The sequence below is a fragment of the Somniosus microcephalus genome, chromosome 8 (assembly GCF_052327205.1).
Source record: "Somniosus microcephalus isolate GS21.2 chromosome 8, FLI_Smic_1.0, whole genome shotgun sequence".
Taxonomy (NCBI): domain Eukaryota; kingdom Metazoa; phylum Chordata; class Chondrichthyes; order Squaliformes; family Somniosidae; genus Somniosus; species Somniosus microcephalus.
The window spans coordinates 75,704,397-75,725,192 of NC_140994.1; the positions used below are offsets into that span (position 1 = coordinate 75,704,397).

A 20,796-nucleotide genomic window follows, 5' to 3' on the forward strand; every position below is an offset into this window, starting at 1 on the left:
ATTAAACTTAGTCATAAACCTATTCTGGCTTAGAAAGCCTTCCTCCGCACAAGCCTACCCCATCTGTAGGACCTGGGGCTGGGGCACTATTAGATTCCCAATGTTTGGATTTCTTGTTGATATGCCTCTGAGCATCCTCCATGTTATAGAACCATACGCCACAGAAGGAGGCCATTCAGCCCAACATGCTTGATTTGTTTTCAGTCTGCAACAATTAAGAGATTGCCATTTTTATGCTGGCAAAATGTAACTCTCCGCTGTTGCAAGAAATAAAAAGGAGAGATGGAGAAAGAAAGGGAGAAAGAAAGAAAGAAAGGAAAAAGCAAGAAAGATGGAGAAAGAGAGAAAGAAAGGAGAAAGAGAGAAAGATGGAAAAAGAAAGAGAGAAAGAAAGAAAGGAGAAAGAAAGAAAGGAGAAACAGAGAAAGAAAGAGAGAAAGAAAAAAGAAAGAAAAAAAGAAAGAAAGAGAGAAAGGGAGAAAGAAAGAAAAAGAATGAACTAGCAGTCACTGCTTAGCCTGCAGGCATGGCTACAATTTGGACAATCTTTTGGGACATGTCTCATAAATGTAAAGGCAGTGGTTGGAAATGGGTGTGCGTGCCTGCAATAAATAACTATTACTTTTAAAAATATTAATCTGGTGAGCTTTCTTGGTTTTAAAGTAAATAGTCACCAGAAGGAAAATTTCCTTCTCTGGAATTTAGAAGGTTAATCAGTGATTTGATCAAAGTTTTCAAGATATTAAGGGAAAGTGATAGGGTAGATAGAGAGAAACTATTTCCACTGGTTGAGGAGTATAGGACTGCGGGTGGCGGGGGGGGGCATAGCCTAAAAATTAGAGCCAAACCTTCCAGGAGTGAAATTAGGAAACACTTCTACACAGAAAGGGTGGTAGAAGTTTGAAACTCTGTCCCGCAAAAGGCAGTTGATGCTAGGTCAATTGTAAATTTTAAATCGGAGATTGATACATTTTTGTTAATCAAAGGTAATAAGGGCAGAGGCGGCGGGTATATGGAGTTAGGTCACAGATCAGCCACGATCTCATTGAATGGCGGAACAGGCTTGAGGGGCTGAATGGCCTCCTCCTGTTACTATGTTTCTTTGTTCCTATGACATACATAAACTCCAGACTTCATTTATTTATTTCAACACTGCCTCTAGGTTTCTGGTGTTAAAGTCTTGCAAGCTCCCTAGCCACTCTCAAGTCACAGTGACATAAAGAAAGAGTGGGAGCCAAGAAAAGGAAGATTTTTTTTCTAATTTCTCTGTATGGGTAACACAACAGGACATCAACATTGTACAATGCTCCTGTAATACCAAATATAGTTTATATATATTTTCTATTATATATTGTGGATATGTATTTGACCTCCAGATTCTGGCAAACACACATGGGATTGCCTATAATAAATAATTAAACTCAGTCGTCAACACTGGCTTCACTCAGAAACTAGGTCGCTACAAGCGATAGGTGGTGTGCAAAAATGCAGTGTGGATCAAGTCTCCAGCCACTTTAGCAAGGAAGTGAATGAGCAAAGCCTGTGCAGCAGAGACAATGGTGTGGGGGGGGGATTTTAACCTAAAAAAAGGGAGGGTTGGGGCAGTGTGGGAAATTAAAGTGTTAAGAATCTGAATCCCGACCTGATCCCGCCTCCAACCCACCCATGTCCAGTTTTAACGGAGGCGGGGCGGGCAGCCAACCCGCTGCCAGGAGGCGGGTCGTCTATTTAAATATTATAATGAGGCTGGGAGCCTCTGCTTTAACCTCCATTTTGAATTGAACTTTAGCTGGTCGGGTTTCGTAGGCCTCGTGAAACTTGCCAGCTAATGCAAGGCGAGGACTGCTGGGCTCAGGAGGTAAGTGCCTTTACACCTACCCCCTGGATCCAGGGTCCCTGCCTAACACACCACCCGCCATCAGAGACCCCACCCCACAAGGCCTCCGATCCGCCCGCAAACCTCCGAATCTCCCCCCCTCTCCCAAGGCTTCCGATTTCCCCCACCGGCCTCCGATCTCCCCCCCCGGGCTCCGATCTTCCCCCCCCAGGCCTCCGAGCTCCCTGCTACCAGGCCTCTGATTCCTCCCCGCCCTCCTCCGCAGGCCTCTGATCTCCCCCCCCCGGCCAGGTCTCCAAGCTCCCCGCCACCAGGCCTCCGATTCACCCCCACCCCCGGCCTCCAATCTCCCTCCCCAGGTCCCCGAGCTCCCCGCCACCAGGCCTCTGATTCACCCCCACCCCCGGCCTCCAATCTCCCTCCCCAGGTCTCCGAGCTCCCCACCACAGGCCTCCGATTCCCCCCCCCATCCCCCGCCACAGGTCTCCGATCTCCCTCCCCAGGTCTCCGAGCTCCCCGCCCTCAGGCCTCCGATTCCCCCCCCATCCCCCGCCACAGGTCTCCGATCTCCCTCCCCAGGTCTCCAAGCTCCCCGCCACCAGGCCTCCGATTCACCCCCACCCCCGGCCTCCGATCTCTCTCCCCAGGTCTCTGAGCTCCCCGCCCTCAGGCCTCCGATTCCCCCCCCATCCCCCGCCACAGGTCTCCGATCTCCTTCCCCAGGTCTCCGAGCTCCCCGCCCTCAGGCCTCTGATTCACCCCCACCCCCGGCCTCCGATCTCTCTCCCCAGGTCTCTGAGCTCCCCGCCACCAGGCCTCCGATTCACCCCCCCCCCCCGCCACAGGCCTCCGATCTCCCTCCCCAGGTCTCCGAGCTCCCCGCCCTCAGGCCTCTGATTCACCCCCACCCCCGGCCTCCAATCTCCCTCCCCAGGTCTCCGAGCTCCCCACCACAGGCCTCCGATTCCCCCCCCATCCCCCGCCACAGGTCTCCGATCTCCCTCCCCAGGTCTCCGAGCTCCCCGCCCTCAGGCCTCCGATTCACCCCCACCTCCGGCCTCCGATCTCTCTCCCCAGGTCTCTGAGCTCCCCGCCCTCAGGCCTCCGATTCCCCCCCCATCCCCCGCCACAGGTCTCCGATCTCCTTCCCCAGGTCTCCGAGCTCCCCGCCCTCAGGCCTCTGATTCACCCCCAGCCCCGGCCTCCGATCTCTCTCCCCAGGTCTCTGAGCTCCCCGCCACCAGACCTCCGATTCCCCCCCCATCCCCCGCCACAGGTCTCCGATCTCCTTCCCCAGGTCTCCGAGCTCCCCGCCCTCAGGCCTCTGATTCACCCCCACCCCCGGCCTCTGATCTCTCTCCCCAGGTCTCCGAGCTCCCCACCACTGGCCTCCGATTCCCCCCCGCCCCCGCCACAGGCCTCCGATCTCCCTCCCCAGGTGTCTGATCTCCCTCCCCAGGTCTCCGAGCTCTCCGCCACAGGCCTCCGATCTCCCTCCCCAGGTCTCCGATCTCCCTCCCCAGGTCTCCGAGCTCTCCGCAACAGGCCTCCGATCTCCCTCCCCAGGTCTCCGATCTCCCTCCCCAGGTCTCCAATCTCCCTCCCCAGGTCTCCGAGCTCCCTGCTACAAGGCCTCCGATTCCCGCCCCCCCACCCCCGGCCTCCGATCTCCCTCCCCAGGTCTCCGAGCTCCCCGCCACCAGGCCTCTGATACCACCCCCCCCCGCCACAGGCCTCCAATTCCCCCCCCCCGCCCCGCCACACGTCTCCGATCTCCCTCCCCAGGTCTCCGAGCTCCCCGCCACCAGGCCTCCGATTCCCCCCCCCCCGAGGCCTCCAATATCTCCGTTAAATTAGGCAGGGCCTGCGACAAACCCGTTCTCCCTGGTTTTCCGACCACTTCGGAGACCCCCTCGCTCCCAACTTGCCTTCCCCATTAAATTTCAGCCCAATAAGAGAGAAGCAACAAGCACGTTATAAGCAGGGACAAAGTATACACATAATGAAGATCATGAGGCACAATAAGAGAGTGGGGATGGACACAGCGACAGGTCTGGGCAAACAGTCAGGAGAGCAGGGTATCGAACAACGGAAGAATACAACCTAGCCTCATCCAGGGACCCATAAGTAATACCACGAGAGAAGTTAAATTATTTTTGACAGAGATAAACACATCAAATTATATGAATTATACATTTTAAACTCAATTTTATTTTCAGGAGACATCTTTGTCTAAGTTGAGGAATGATAAACTCTGGCTCACATTGACACAAAAAATTATGTTGTTCCAAAAGTTGTTTTTGAAATCTGTAAAATGTAAGCCATATACATGAACTAGATTTCAAAGCACAATTATTCTCAAATAAATGTGCCAGTTAAAATGGTTCCAGGAAAATAATATGTACTTTACTTTAAGGATTCTACTTACTGCTGTACTTATTTTCTGCTAACGGAAATTGCATTGACTGGTAGAAGAAAACAGCTATCACTGCTTTGCAATTACATGTCAAAGCATGTTTGCTAAAAGCTGCGAGTGATTCTAATGCTTTTAGGCAATAATTTAACATTGGTTAGTCTGACAACATCAATTAAACTGCACAAGAAAGTTATACCACATTTCTGAGTGCTGCTCTCATCAAATGTCCAATCCACTGGACAGTATACAATTGTTAAAATGCAAGTACTGTATAAAGAGAGCGATTGCAATTCTTCAAATAAATGTCTTACATTGGCTTGAACAATGACATAGTAACGTGTTTTTTCTTCATAATTCAGCCTTCTCCTTAAAACCACAGCTCCTGACAATGTGAGTGGAATGTCAAACGTCCGACTGGATTCCTATGAACACAAAGAAACGGGTTCAAGTTTTCATTTTGCTCCTGTCAAATGTTATTCAGCTGCACCAACAACAAATTAGTTCAATATATTGTACCTTGACATTTCACAAAATATGATTCCATTGCTTCATACCATCATATACTTAAAATAGTTTTTTTATTACTATCACTTTATTAGTGATTTAATTAACTCTAAAATACAACATTCTATCAACACGGTGTCAATAGTATCTTGTTCATCGGGGGTGTTTGGCACGATACCTTTTAAAATTTTGAAAATTAGCACCAGGCGCTATGTTTTTCTAACTTTTAAATAATTAGGTTTTCTCGCTCCAAGAGGGAGGTGGAGTGTTAAATCAAGCGCTCTACTTCCCTCTTGGAGCGCTATCAGCAGCAGGCGGGGCGGTGAGTTCTGCAACGCTGCACACTGGACCGTGCAGCATTGCCGTGTTCAAAAGCTCCTACCCTCCCTTAAAAGGAAGGGGCCATCGCTGCAGGCTCAGCAAAAGAAAGGGCACCTACCTGGACCACCAAGGGAGCAGTGAACCTGCGTGATCTGAGTGAGTGCCGGGCTGATCGATTGCGGGCAGGAACCCGCATAAAAAAGGATCAAAAAAGGTAAGTTTTTTTTTACTTACCTCAGCCACCTCGCCTTTAAGCATCGCCCCCGAAGCGGCCGGCCTCCCGATGCACATCCCCTCAAGCTCCGGCAATGCTTCAGGGGGCGGAAATGAATTTCAGGTCTGGGGCGCTACCGGGGCGATGTGCGGCCGGATGACGTCACAATCTCTGGCCACAGGTGAGCATGGCAATCGGGGTTACCGCCGCCGCAAATTGGCAGGTGAATTTCGCGGGTGGCGGTAACATCGCCACGCCCGGGCGTTAAGACCTTAGTGCCCTGTTGTCGCCCCCCGGAGGCGATAATGGGAGACGCTAAGGCACTGAATTTCTCGCCCATCATCTTTTGGCATGGCTCAACAGTCTCGACTGAAAGCTACATGGTGAAAACAAGGCATTTATCACATTTAACCAGCCAGCTGCTTAATAATAAAGATTGATATTTAAAACCAAGGTTGATTAACAGGTCACATTGTAAAGTCTGGAGGCCTTATGTTTTATTTGTTTCTATTTAAAAAGAAATGCTGCTCACAGCATTAGAAAATTAACTAATTTGAAACAACCTGCAGCCAGTTTAAAAAAATTATATATCTGGTGTTGGTACTTAAAACAAATACAAACAACAAAATGTTAAAAGCACATTTCTATTTACATTCTGAAAATAAAGAGGCACCAGCCAGGTTATAAGTCTGCAATGCTGGTTCTTCACCAAGAATTTAATTTCCTGGAGTTACATTAAAAAAATCAGCTTATGAAAAAATTTAAATCATGAAAACTTAAACAGAGCCTGGCAAATGTTCAAAGAGAATCACCGGGATTTTCTTGGGGTTTCTGGCGACCGGCCGCTGTAACTTTGGTGCAAGATCGGCAGAAACCACGTTTATCTATCCATCCAAGGCTTCTGCCAAAGTTAAGGCAGTCGATTGGGAAGATATCGCCGAGGAAATTCCAGATGAAAATCAGCAAGTGGTGGTACTAGTATCGAGCTCCGGCTTTAGATTCTCTTCTGGTAGGTAGAAATCGTAAATAAAATCGGCCGAAATTATTCAGCGATGCGATCCCAGCAATTACCATAGAATGTTGCAGCACAGAAGGAAGCCATTTGGCCCATCATACCTGTGCCAGCTCTTTGAAAGAGCTATTCAATTAGTCCAACTCCTCTGCTCTTTTTCCATAGTCCTGCAATTTTTTCCTTTTAAACTATTTATCAAATTCCTTTTTGAAAGTTACTATGGAATCTTCTTCCACCACCTTTTTAAGCAGTGCGTTCCAGATCATAACAACTCGCTGCGTAAACAAATGTCTCCTCATCTCCCCCTTGGTTCTTCTGCCAATTATCTTAAATCTGTGTCCTCTGGCTATTGACCCTCCTGCCAGTGGAAACAGTTGCTCCCCATCTACTCCATTAAAACCACTCGTAATTTTGAACGCCTCTATTAAATCTCCCCTTAACCTTCTCCGCTCTAAGGTGAACAATCCCAGCTTCTCCACATAACTGAAGTCCCTCATCCCTGGTACCATTCTAGTAAATCTCCTCTGAACCCTCTCCAAGGCATTCACCTCCTTCCTATAGTGTGATGCCCAGAATTGGACACAAGACTCTAGCTGAGGCCTAACCAGTGATTTATAAAGGTTTATAATGTTATGGCAGTATTGTCACCATGGGTGACCTCTACCACTGACCCCACCAGAGTATGTGGTCAACGAGAAGACCACCTTATTTGCATGGTGTTGGTGGGTGCCCGTGCCAGTAGGGCAGCATACTACAATGCGAGTTGCCCACTGCTCCAGGAGGCCGTAAATTGCAGCGATGGTGGCTGGAGGTGGAGGCGCTGGCTGTCACCCCTCCCCTCCTGGAAATGCCAACCTGTGGCCCTGTACCCTCTTACCTCCTCTTCCGGGTTGCAGATCATTAACCTGCTCTGGACCCATCTCGCCCCTTCACCACCAGGTGATATTCACTTCGACTATTAGGAGGCCATTACGCTTCTTCTTAATCAGTACACCCAAACTTACACCAGGTCTCTGCAAGGCTGAGGATGCAGGAATTCCCCCTGTAAGGAAACCCCACCCTCAACACTACCCCCTTTCCATCAATGGCCTTGTTTAGGGTGAGCATAGGTTCTGCCCCCAAACAAAACCACAGGAAACTCGAGCTAAGTCCAGGATTCATGCAAATTTGGACCAAATTTTTGTTGTGCAGTTTTCTGCCAGATATTTAACTGCACCTGCTAGCAGATGTTGAGAGAAAGAAAATAAACAGCACGGTGGCATAGTGGTTAGCACTGTTGCCTCACAGCGCCAGGGACCCGGGTTCGAATCCGCCCTTGGGCGACTGTCTGTGTGGAGTTTGCACATTCTCCCCGTGTTTGCGTGGGTTTTCTCCGGGTGCTCCGGTTTCCTCCCACAGTCCAAAGATGTGCGGGTTAGGTTGATTGGCTATGATAAATTGACCCTTAGTGTTAGGGGGATTAAATACGCGGGGTTACGGGGATAGGGTGGGATATGTGTCGGTGCAGGCTCGATGGGCTGAAATGGCCTCTATCTGCACTGTGGGGTTTCTGTGATTTTCTGTGATCTGTGAAACCCACTATGTGATACATACTGGATCATTTGGATTGCGCTGAATAACATATTCGATCTGTCCATTAGGACCATCATCTATGTCAGTTGCTCCATTTCTTCCAGAGAAGCCAGTAAAAATGGTCGTCCCAACTGGTGTCAACTACAAAAAGAAAAGGGGAAAAGAAATCACAATATTAACAATCCATACCGACATCAAATGACAAATGTTTAGCACCAAACACTTTCTGATAATACACAATCTGAATGGGAATATGTCTGACGGGTGTTACACATTGCAAACTATAAACCATATATCTGAACCTGGAGATATTTCACTGCTTCAGCAAACCTGTAATGTATTTATTCTTCATCATATATAGAAACAGGGATCTGGCCCAGTTGGATTGGAATCAAAAATTGGTATGCAAAACAGTAATTGAACAATGGGCAGCCTTCAAAGAGGAGATGGCTCTGGTACAGAGAAGGCACATTCCCATGAGGGGGAAAGGAAGGGCATCCAAAGCTAGAGCTCCCTGGATGACTAAAGATAAAGGACTAGAAATTTGGCTCCTTTGCGCCTGTTGTTAACTCCTCTGGGCTAACGCTAACAGGGCACAAAGGGCTTATCGGCCTGGGGGGGGGGGGGGGGGAAAGCGCTACTCAATAGCGGCGCACCCTCGCTGGTAGCACCCCATCTGCTGCACCGCCAGCGGTGATGTCATCACCATGCGCCGCAAACCCATAGCACCCCGCCATGGCCACTTACCACCCCGTGGCAGAAATTCGGCTGCGCCCCGCGAGGCTGCAGCGGGCGATGTCACCGCATCTCGGTGCCAGGCTGCGGCCGTGGCACCACGTCACCTGGTGGCCTAGTATGGGCCATCGGAGGCCCTGCAGAGGGCGCAGCGGCCCTCCCCTTTAATTAAAGGGGAGGGATGTTGAAACGCGGCAGCACTCCGCGGACGCTGCCGATCGCGCCCCAACATCGCCTCGGTTACCGCCCCACCAGGGAGTGGAGTGCCCAACATTGCGCTCCACTACCTGTGTGGGGTGTTAAGCCGAAATTAGCGACCGGGGCGGTACTTCTGCGCCAGGCACAAAATGTTCGGCCTTGGCTCGGTTAACGCCCCCAAAAGGGGCGTAACTGAATTTCGCGCCCATAGAGCTTAAAATGAGACAGAAAAAGGAGGCTATGACACATGTATGGTTCATAATACAGTAGAGAACTAAGCTGAATATAGAAAGTACAGAGGAGATCTAAAAAAGGGAACAAGAGGGACAAAGAGAGACTATGGCTGGAATTTTCCGGGGTGTCAGCGGGCAGGATTGTTGGCGGGTCGGGTGGGAAAGTGTTTTTTTTGACAGCGCATTGGGAATCCACTGTCAACCCGCCACAACGTGCCTTTCCCAATGTCAGGTCTGTCAGCGCTGAGCAGACCCGACAGGCAGCGGCGGGTGACCCAATTAAACTAATTATAATGTGCTTACCAGACTCTTAACTGCATTATTTACCTTACTTTTTCATTTTAACTTCATGGCCACGGGAACCACGCTGTTCGGTGACCACGTCTGTCAAGCTGAGGTGGGAGTTCAGTGGCCACTGCTCCAGCTGATTAATTGACGGCTTCAAATGTACAGTGAAAGCTCCCACCTGACTGAGATCACTTTCCTCAGCAACAAGCTGTTCCTCACTGCATTTCCACAACAGATTCAGCATGCTGCAAGTCTTTCCACAAGTCTCTACCCAGTCTCACCTCATTACCTTTCTCACCATTGACAGATCGCTTCTGTCATCTGTACTTCACCTGCCAGCTATTCCATCAGCATGGGTGCTGTTTATATTTTCTCACCTTGGACCTCAGAGTCCCACCACGATCAGCCCCAAAACCAGCAGCACCAGGCACACCAGCAGCACCAACAACACCAACCTTCTCCGCAATCAGCTGGTGCTGCACAGGACAGAGGGCATCAGCACCCGAGCACATTGCTGCCGGGGAAGCCAGTGATGGCCTCATCATGGCCAGATTTTCTTCACTTGACGCTGTACACCCTGGCTGCCACATGATGCGCCAGATTGGCAACACCCCACACCAACACCATAAAGCATCCCTACAGTGACCAAGACATTTCTTTCACACTCGTCACCATTGCAGGGGGTACCGCTATGTTTCACAATTCACTGCAACTTCCAAAGGTGCACACAAATCTGTCCAAGAAAGATTTCAATGTTTGACAGCACATTAACAGAAACTTTACATAAACAATGCATAAAACACCCAAGTGGCTACCCTTGTGTGTTGTTAGTTGGTATGATTGCACTAGGATGAGGGTGAGTGTGAGGGGTGGCTAGTGAGATGGGGATGTGGTAATGTCGATAGAGAGGGATAGGTGGAGGTGCAAGGTAAGTTGGTGTAAGGATGTGCAGGAGTAGGGTAGGGAAGGCAGAGTGATGGGGATGTGATGAGAGGCAAAGCAGAATGAGGTTGAATGTGGCTTTGTTTCATGATCTAATGAGATCATTGAAAAGTTTTGCTCAACTGCACCCAGATCCTCCTGACCACATCCCTGCTTGTGCCCTCCTGTGCAATGTGCAACCAGGCTGTGTTGGTCTCCTGGGGAGGTGTCTTCCGCCCATCACAAGGGAAGAAGACCGCCCTGCGTGCTCTGACTCCCTCCATAAGCATATGGAGGGTGTCATCAGAGAACCTGGGTGTAGCCCTCTGCCTCTGTGCAGTAATTGTCAGTGTTTGCAGAACTCCAATGCCAGCACAAATGTCAAAAGAAAGTTGGCCGTGATCCCTTTAAGGAAACCGGCTGATGATGCGTCATCAAATGAAGTCACCAGACCCGCTTCCTCTAATTGGACCGGGAAATGCACTGGGCAAGCTTTACAAGCCCTATCAATGTAAATTCATTTATACAGCGGGGTCGTGACCCGCCACCAACATCCCCCGCACCGGACCTGCCGAGGTGAGCAAAATGCCGGCCTTAGAGACTAGATTAGTGGCTAACATAAAAGGGAACCCAAAATCTTTTATAAACAAATAAATAGTAAAAGAAAGGGGCCAATTAGGGACCAGAAAGGAGATGTGCTTGTGGAGGCAGAGGCCATGGCTGAGGTACTAAATGAGTGCTTTGCATCTGTCTTCACTAGAGAAGAGGATGCTGCCAATATCGCAACAATGGAAGAGGCAGTAGCAATATTGGATAGGATAAAAATAGATAAAGAGGAAGTACTTAAAAGGTTGGCAGTCTTCAAAGTAGAAAAGTCACCCCGTTTGGATGGGATGTATCCTAGGCTACTGAGGGAAGTAAGGGTAGAAATTGCGGAGGCTTGACTCACAAACTTCCAATCTTCCTTGGATATGGGGGTGGTGCCAGAGGACTGGAGTACTACGAATGTTACACCACTGTTTAAAAAGGGGAGAGGGATAAACCTGGCAACTCTAGGACAGTCAGCCTAATGTCGTTGGTGGGGAAACTTTTAGAGACAATACTCCGGGACAAAGTTAATTGGCATTTGGAGAAGTATGGGACAATAAATTAAAGTCAGCATGGATTTATTAACGCTAAGTTGTGCTTGACTAACTTGATCGAGTTCTTTGATGAAGTAATGGGGCGGGTTGATGAGTGTAGTATGGTTGTGGTTGTGTATATAGACTTTCAAAAGGCGCTTGACAAAGTACCACATAATAGCAAAATTAAAGCCTATGGGATTAAAGGGACAGTGGCAGTATGGATACAAAATTGGCTAGGTGCAGAAAATAAAGAGTAGTGGTGAATGGTTGTTTTTCAGACTGGGAGGAGGTATGCAGTGGTGTTCCACAGGGGTCGGTAGTAGTACCACTGCTCTTATTGATATATATTAATGACCTGGACTTGGGTATATAGGGCATAATTTCAAAGTTTGCAGATGACAGAGTACTCAGAAATATTAGTAAATAATGAGGAGGATAGTAACAGACTACAGGAGGACATGGACAGACTGGTGAAATTGGCAGACACATGGCAGACAGCATTTATTGCAGGGAAATGTGAAGTGATACATTTTGGTAGGAAAAATAAGGAGAGGCAACATGAACTAAATTTGACAATTTTAAAGGGGCTGCAGGAACAGAGAGAGCTGGGGGGGTTGTATGTACACAAATCTTTGAAGGTGGCATGACAAGTTGAGAAGGCTGTTAAAAAAGCACATGGGATTCTTGGATTTATTAATAGAGGCATAGATTACTAAAGCAAGAAAGTTATGCTAAACCTTTATAAAACACTGGTTAAGCCTCAGCTGGAGTATTAGTTCAATTCTGGGCACCACACTTTAGGAAAGATGTCAAGACCTTCGAGAGGGTGCAGAAGAGATTTACGAGAATAGTACCAGGGATGAAGGACTTCAGTTATGTGGAGAGACTAGAGAAACTGGGGTTGTTCTCCTTAGAGCAGAGAAGGTTAAGAGGAGATGTGATAGAGGTGTTCAAAATCATGAGTGATTTTGATAGAATAATTAAGGAGAAACTGTTTCCAGTTGCCGAAGGGTCGGTAACCAGAGGGCACAGGTTTAAAGTAATTGGCTAAAGAACCAGAGGCGATATGAGGAAACATTTTTTTACACGGCAAATTGTTGTGATCTGGAACGCACTGCTTGAAAGGGTGGTGGAAGCAGATTCAATAGTAACATTCAAAAGAGAATTGGAGAAATACTTGAAGGGGAAAAAAAATACAGGGCTACGGGGGAAAAGCGGGAGAGTGGGACTAATTGGATAGCTCTACCGGCATTGACAGGATGAGCCAAATGGTCTCCTTCTGTGCTGTATCATTCTATGATTCCATCATTTCTTTCCCTTTTTTGCCATACCATTTTCCATTTTTATTTTGTCGTGATGGAGTTGCGACAAACGGTGGGTTCCAATTTGTGTGCCATCTGACTTGGTCCGAAATGGTACAGTCATTTACTTTACCATACAGAGCAATGCCATGCATTCCAATCATTATGAATGAAGGGTTTGCCTTATTTGAGGAAAGTTAAGGGGCTAAAGTTTCCTTTTGAAACATCAACACATAGGCTGATTAGGGTGCAGCAATCTATGAAATTTGACTTGTCCATTGCTAGTGCAGTACAAGTTTTTTTATATTTCCAGCTATCATCAGAATCAATTATATGACATGCGAAGCAAAAGGGAAACTGAAAATGCTTGATTATGCCACTGCTGCTGAAGGGTTACAACGAAGTATTAAACTCTTTTTTCTCTCTCAGCTGCTGATCAACCTGCTGTGAACTACTGGCATTTTCTATTTTTGGTGCAATATTTTTGTCGCTGCATGCAGCTCTGGCTATAGTCTATTATGCTGTCTAATATAGAAAAAGAAAATTAAAATAACATTTGCAGCACCTCAAACTAATTACCGTCCTTCTCTATCTGTATAATTAAAAACATTGCATCTGGTGCAGATCCCTAGGACATGTGTGAGTGGTTGCTGGGCATGGGAAAGTTCTCAACATGTTCGTACAATATGACATGCTATTTGGTTCAATTTCACCCCCAAAAAAACCAATCAAAATCTATTGCCACTTTAAAAAAAATCACTATCTAAAAAAGAGTGGTCGTCTTTTAGTGAAAGGCAATCAAAAAACACAAAGGGCTGGATTTTGTCAATGGAGGCGAGTTGGAGGCGGGACTGCTGCTTGTAGTGTCAATGTCCCGCCTCCATCCTCACCTGACCATTCAGAGGGATTTCCCCCCGTTTGAGCTTGTTAAGCCCGCCCAGCTCAGCAAACCAATTAGGGAAGCAGTCACTGACAGATCACGTCAACGTCAGACGTGCTATCTGTCAAGACTTCTTGAAAGAAGAAATGACAGCGTTTGACAGCTCTGTGAAGCTGTCAAACACTGACATTCTCTTGAGTTTGATTCGTTTTTGTGGTGAGGACTGAAAAAACATTGTAAAAAAGTAAATTTCAGATGTCTGATGGATCGGAGGGTCCATCAGCCATTACCTGAAATTGACAAGGTGGATGTCCGCTCTCCTGATCCAGCACGGCTAAAGGCTACAGAAGTAAAAAAAGGTAAGTGAACACTTTTTTATACTTATCACTCACCTTGCATACTTACCACTCCACACTTGCACCCATCACTCACCTTTACACCTTACTTCCAGGTGCCTCCGACTGCCGCAGACCTCCTCCATGTCTCCTCCAACCCGGCGGGGTTCTCCGAGGTCGGGAAGCCTTCACCTGTGAAGGTAAAATGGCACTAATCCCTTTTTCTACCTGTTAACTACCTGTTAACAGGCAGTTAAAAGGATTAAAAGCCTTTCCCGCCTCCAGGAGACAGGGCCCGAAGCTGCACATCTTCCCGCCTCCTGGCAAAAGGGCACAGAGGCGGGACGGGGGCGGGTTTGCCACCCTCCCCCAATTTCTCCGATTTTACGTGCTGTCCCCGCCTCCATGCCCGCCTCCTTGGGGCTTGGAAAATCAAGCCCAAAAGGAACCAAATCGCTGGAACAAAAATGTTCAAGTCCTTTCATTGGCCATGCTGATTCTCCACCCACTGTACAATATATCGCTAAAAATATAATTAATAACATAATAAACATATAGGGCTAGATTTTCAGTATAGACAGTTTTGGGGCGCTAACCTTAGCGCCCGCCCGAAGTTAGCGCCCGCCCCAAAGTAGCGCCCCGTTGCCGGAAATTCAGTGGCTTCGCCCTAAGAGGTTGGTGGAGCGCTAAAAGAGGTGTTCCACTACTATCTTTAGGCGCTAAGCCGGCGGTGCAGAGCGCAACACCTAAGCTCGGGCGCAGCGCATGGCAGACACTCTGGTGCCAGTGAGCTCTTAAAGGGGAAGGGTGCATGTGTTTTTTTCAAAGGCAGAGTCTGGGGGGGAACAGGAGGAGGAGGAGGAGGAGGAGGAGGAGGAGGAGGAGGAGGAGGAGGAGGACATAAATACACCGTTCACAACAATAAACTGGACCCTTCCAGACAACACATGCAGACTGCCTTTTATAGTGCATGAGGAGTGCCCTTTAATTTGCGCTCCCCACGGTGTGTTGCGTTCCATTTTACAAACGCTCTGGACGCCAGCCGCACAATGGGGCGGTCCGACTGAAGTTTGGATTCGGGGCGGCCAAAGGGCGTTGCACGAGGATGTGACGTCATTTTCTGCGCGCGCATCCAGGCGGCCGCTAAACTTTGCGCCGGCGCTAACGGGCAACTTAATTTGGGGCGAGGCGCAAACTGCGTTGCGCCCGGGCGCTACACGCATAGCGCCCGAAAATCACTTCTCTTAAGGCGCTAACTGCTGGCGCTAGCAACTGAAAATCTAGCCCCCTATCTTAAAACTTATCCATAAACTTGCCTTCTCTTGTTTTCCAATCGCTCCAAAAACTTTACCTCACAAAGGCCTGTCCCTCTCTGTGTACCTTGACACAGCCTGCTGCTGCCTTACCATACCGCTCACTGATCAGCTTGGCATTTCTCTTCATTACTCCATGACCCTCCTGATCTTTCTGGGGTCTGCATGTACATGCCTCCATCCCCTTTCTAAGACATGGCTGTTTTCACACACTGTACGAAATGTCAGGGACCATGCTTTATTTCCTACAAAACCTGACTCTCCACCCCGGAGTGAGACACAGAGGCTGTCAGTGACCAAAAGCAGCAGCAGAAACCCATCGACTTTAAGAGTCTCAACACGAACTTTGCAAACAAAGGTCTACCAAGGCCATTGGGATCAACACTTATGAATTGATATAATTGGGTTGGAACATCCCAGAGGATAAAGACAAACTCTTGTCCACTGTGTTAGCGGTGTGTAAAGTTAAATATAGATGCTGAAACATTGATTAAATCGAGAGAAAGATAGAGAACGATACATAGTGAAATTACTAAAACTGTTTTGGTATGTTGTTTGAGGGATAAATGGTGGCTAGGGATCTTTTAGGCCTACCTGAGAGGACAGATTGGACCTCAGTTTAATATATTATTTGAAAGAAGGCACCTCCAATGGTGCAGCATTGCCTCAGCACTGCATTGAGGTGTGAGACTAGATTATGTGCTCAAGTCTCTGGGAATCAAACCCAGGACTTTCTGATTCAGAAACGAGAGTGTTCCCACTGAGGCAAGGTTGAAACCTAAGTAGAGAGAAAGAGAAAGGCAGAAAAAATGAAATAGAAACAGATCATAGGAGGAGGGTGAGAAGAAAGGGAGCAACAACAACATGGGGAAGAAGCACAAGGAGGAGGAGGAGGAGCAGGGCAAGGATGGATACATTGATAGGATCAGCGGCACCTCAGGACATCAGCCCAGTGGGAGTTAGGGCCAGGAAATGGAATGTCTGTAATGACAGAGGAGATATAGTATAATAGGGGGCAGTTTTCCCACTGGAGGCGGGTTTCGGTTTGGGTGGGTTTGAAACCCGCCTCCACTGATAGGTTTCAAAAAATTGTGATTTTCCCCTGATTGGCCACTTGATTTCAGAGGTGTGGATTGCCCTTGGTCAATTAGTGTTTTGGGACTGAAACTCACCTCTGCTGACATCACTTTTCCAGCCTGATTTTAGGGCTGCTTGCTGCCTTGGATCATTCTACTGGATTTCTGCCAATGCTGCACCACCTGCAACATATTCTGAGAAACCACTATGTCCAATTCCAAGGAAAGGGCATCCCCGAGATTCTCGGATGAGGCGCTGCAAATGTTGGTTGAGGGGGTGAGGGCTAGCAGGGAGGTGCTCTTCCACTCATCTGGGAGGAAGAGGCCTCCCAAAGAAACCAAGGCTGTGTGGGTCCAGCGGGCAAGGGATATAACCTCCAGATCTCTGTGCAGATTGGGTGAATGTTTATGTGTATTGATGAAATGCCATCCCTGTTGGAAAGCATTAAAATGATTTGATGCCTAAATGTTGGCGTTATGGCATCTGTTTAAGAGGGGGAAAATAGAGTATCAGAGTAAGCTTGCAGGGAACATAAAAACTGACTGTAAAAGCTCCTAGAGATATGGGAAGAGAAAAAGATTGGTGAAGTCAAGCGTAGGTCCCTTGCAGTCAGAATCAGGGGAATTTATAATGGGGAACAAAGAAATGGCAGACCAATTAAATATATACTTTGGTTCTGTCTTCACAAAGGAGGACACAAATAACCTCCCAGAGATGTCGGGGAACATAGGGTCTGATGAGAGGGAGGAACTGAATGAAATCAGTATTTGTAGGGAAATGGTGTTAGGGAAATTGACGGGATTGAAGGCTGATAAATCCCCAGGGCCTGATAATCTACATCCTAGGGTACTTAAGGAAGTGGCCCTAGAAATTGTAGATGCATTGCTGGTCATCTTCCAAAATTCTATGGATGCTGGAACAGTTCCCATGGATTGGAGGGTAGCTAATGTTACCCCACTATTCAAAAAAGGTGGTAGAGAGAAGATGGGGAATTACACGCCGGTAAGCCTGACATCGGTAGTGGGGAAAATGCTAGAGTCCATTATAAAAGATGTAATAGCAGAGCACCTGGAAAACAATGACAGGATCGGACAAAGTCAACATGGATTTACAAAAGGTAAATCATGCTTGACTAATCTACTGGAATTTTTTGAGGATGTAACTGGTTGAATAGATAAGGGAGAACCAGTGTGTGATGAAATATTCCATTCATCACTCATCAGTATTTCTCTGCCTGTGACTGTGGTTGGTTTCAGTTTCATTTCCATTGTATTGTACTGTGTGTAGGGCTCCGCCCATACCTGGCTCCTATGTAAGCTGGCCCAGCCTGCAGCACATCCAGTACGGCAGACCTCTGGATGGAAGATACATTCTCCTCTGTGTGTTACCTTCTAAGTCAATAAAAGCCTTGTTTTGTTTTGCTAACATCGAGTCTCGGATTTATTGAGGCACATCAATTTTATTGACTTAATTTTCAACACAATGGATCAACTCTTGAAACCCGAACGTTTGGATTTGGACCAGCATGCGACGGACGCATCGGCACGCTTCGGACACTGGTTTATGTGTATGGAATTCTTCCTGGACAATTCCGCAGCCGTCAAAGATGCTACGGACGCTGCGAGTATGAAACTCGGAATTCTGCGGAATTGGGTAAGCCACCGGGTTTACCCCCTCATCCAAGACGCCGACACGTACCCGGCCGCCTGCGACATCTTAAAGGCGCATTACCAGCAGCCTACGAATGAGGTGTATGCTAGGCATCTGCTCGCTACTCGCGCACAGCGACCTGGGGAATCGGTGGAGGAGTTCCTAGGCACCCTGAAAACGCTTGGCAAAGACTGCAAGTGCCAAGGTGTAAAAGCCGCAGTGTACACTGACGAGCTTGTTCGCGATGCCTTTATCACAGGCCTCAGCTCCACTTACATCCGGCAGAGACTGCTGGAAAAAACGGGATTGGACCTGAAACAGGCTGCGGACACAGCACGATCCCTGGATGTGGCCCAGAGAAACTCGGACGCCTACTCTTCAGCCCGCGCTGTCCACGCCGCCACGTGTGCACCAAGGGCGCCGCCATCTTGGAAGGCATCTTCCCCGCCCGGCAGCCCGACACCGTCGGGGCCCCGCTCTCCCCCCAGAAGCCCTACGACAGCTGCGACGCGTCGGGGACCCAACTGCTACTTCTGCGGGCAGCCGAAGCACACCAGAAACCTGTGCCCGGCGAAAGGCACCACCTGCTTTAAGTGCGGTAAGAAGGGGCACTTCGGGAAGGTGTGCAGAGGGAACCCCGCGGGTAAACCCGCCACCGCCGCGTGTGCGCCGTGGGAGCGGCCATCTTGGACGCCATCTTGCCCGACCTATTGGGGTCCGCCATCTTGTGAGCAGGCAGCGTGGACGCCATCTTGTCTCGATCAGGGCCCTACAGTGGCATCGGTCACAGTGGACCAGACCAGGCCACACCCGCTATCCAAATCAATGGTGGACATCGAGGTAAACGGGTGCAGGGTTAAATGTTTAATTGACAGTGGAAGCACGGAGAGTTTTATCCACCCTGAACTGGTACAACAACTCTCCCTAAAGGTGGTCCCTACTCGGGGTACCATCTCTATGGCTGATAAAACCCAGACATCGACCATTATGGGTTACTGCACGGTACAATTGTCCGTTAACGGAACTGTATACGATAATTTTAAAGTATTCATCATGAAGAATCTATGTGCGAGCGTGATCTTGGGCCTGGATTTCCAGTGCTACCACCAAAGCATCACGCTCAATTACGGTGGGTCCCAGCCGCCCCTCACAGTGTGCGGTCTGGCTACCCTGAAGGTAAAGCCGCCTTCGCTATTCGCGAACCTTACCCCTAACTGCCGGCCAATAGCGACCAAAAGCAGGAGGTACAGCTGGGAGGACAGGCGGTTTATCGCGACCGAGGTAGACAGGCTCCTGAAAGAGAGCATTATTGAACGCAGCAATAGCCTGTGGCGTGCCCAAGTGGTGGTGGTAAGGGGTAGCGAGAAGAAACGGATGGTGATCGACTATAGCCAAACGATCAACAGGTACACCCAACTAGACGCCTACCCGCTACCCCGCATATCAGAAATGGTGAACCAAATCGCCCAATACCGGGTGTTCTCCACCATCGACCTCAAGTCAGCGTACCACCAGCTCCCTATCAGACCAGAGGACCGCCCGTACACCGCCTTCGAGGCGAACGGACGCCTCTACCAATTCCTCAGAGTCCCCTTTGGGGTGACGAATGGGGTCTCGGTCTTCCAGAGGGAGATGGACCGCATGGTCGATGACCACCACTTGCAGGCAACCTTCCCCTACCTCGACAACGTCACCATCTGCGGTCACAACCAGCAGGATCACGACTCGAACCTCGAGAGGTTCCTGAAAACCGCACAAAAACTCAACCTCACCTACAACGAGGACAAGTGCGTTTACAACACCACGCGCCTCTGCATACTAGGCAGCGTGGTGGAGAATGGGGAAATCGGACCAGACCCCGACCGATTGCGCCCCTACGGGAGCTGCCCCTGCCCAACACTCCCAAAGCCCTGAAAAGGTGCCTGGGGTTATTTTCTTATTATTCCCAATGGGTCCCCAACTACTCTGACAAAGCCCGCCCCCTCTTGAAAGCATCCTCTTTTCCGCTCTCTGCTGAGGCCCATGCCGCCTTCAAAAGCATTAAGCAGGATATTGAGCGGGCCACGCTACAGGCAGTGGACGAGAACACTCCCTTTCAAGTGGAAAGTGATGCGTCTGACTTTGCCTTGGCGGCCACCCTCAACCAGGCGGGGCGGCCCGTAGCTTTCTTCTCGAGGACCCTCCAAGGGCCCGAGATCAGACACTCCTCCGTAGAAAAGGAGGCCCAAGCCATCGTGGAGGCAGTGCGCCACTGGCGCCACTACCTAGCCGGCAAACGCTTCACCCTACTTACCGACCAGCGGTTGGTAGCGTTTATGTTCAATAATAAACAGAGGGGGAAGATTAAAAATGATAAGATTCTTAGGTGGCGGATCGAGCTCTCCACCTTCGATTATGACATCATTTACCGGCCAGGGGCCCTTAACGAATTCCCCGACGCCCTCTCACGAGGGATGTGTGCCAGCGCCACCGGGGATCGGCTACAGACCCTCCACAATGACCTCTGCCACCCAGGGGTCACGCGGCTGTTCCACTTCATAAAGTCCCGCAACTTACCCTACTCGAGTGAGGAAGTTCGGTCCCTGACCAGGAACTGTCACACTTGCGCTGAGTGCAAGCCTCGGTTCTACCGCCCAAATAGAGCCCACTTAATCAAAGCTACACGGCCCTTTGAGCGGCTCAGCTTAGATTTCAAGGGCCCCCACCCGTCCGTCGACCGCAATGTTTACTTCCTGAACATTGTGGACGAATACTCTCGTTTCCCATTCGCCTTCCCCTGCCCAGACATTACCAGCGCCACGGTCATTAAATGCCTCAACAGCCTGTTCTGCCTGTTCGGTATGCCGAGCTACATCCACACGGATA

General features: G+C 49.0%; 1 protein-coding gene across 9 annotated transcripts in view; it reads right to left on the reverse strand.

The window, feature by feature from the left end:
- pcdh15b (protocadherin-related 15b) overlaps positions 1–20,796 on the reverse strand; it is a 1,235,959-nt gene that overhangs the window by 750,432 nt on the left and 464,731 nt on the right. For all 9 annotated transcript variants that reach the window (XM_085994900.1, XM_085994899.1, XM_085994896.1 and 6 more), the window contains 2 exons: positions 7,898–8,017; positions 4,565–4,675 (listed from right to left, as the gene is read on the reverse strand). In XM_085994900.1, the coding sequence (XP_085851026.1) occupies positions 4,565–4,675; positions 7,898–8,017 (231 nt within the window). The remainder of the gene's footprint in view (positions 1–4,564; positions 4,676–7,897; positions 8,018–20,796) is intronic.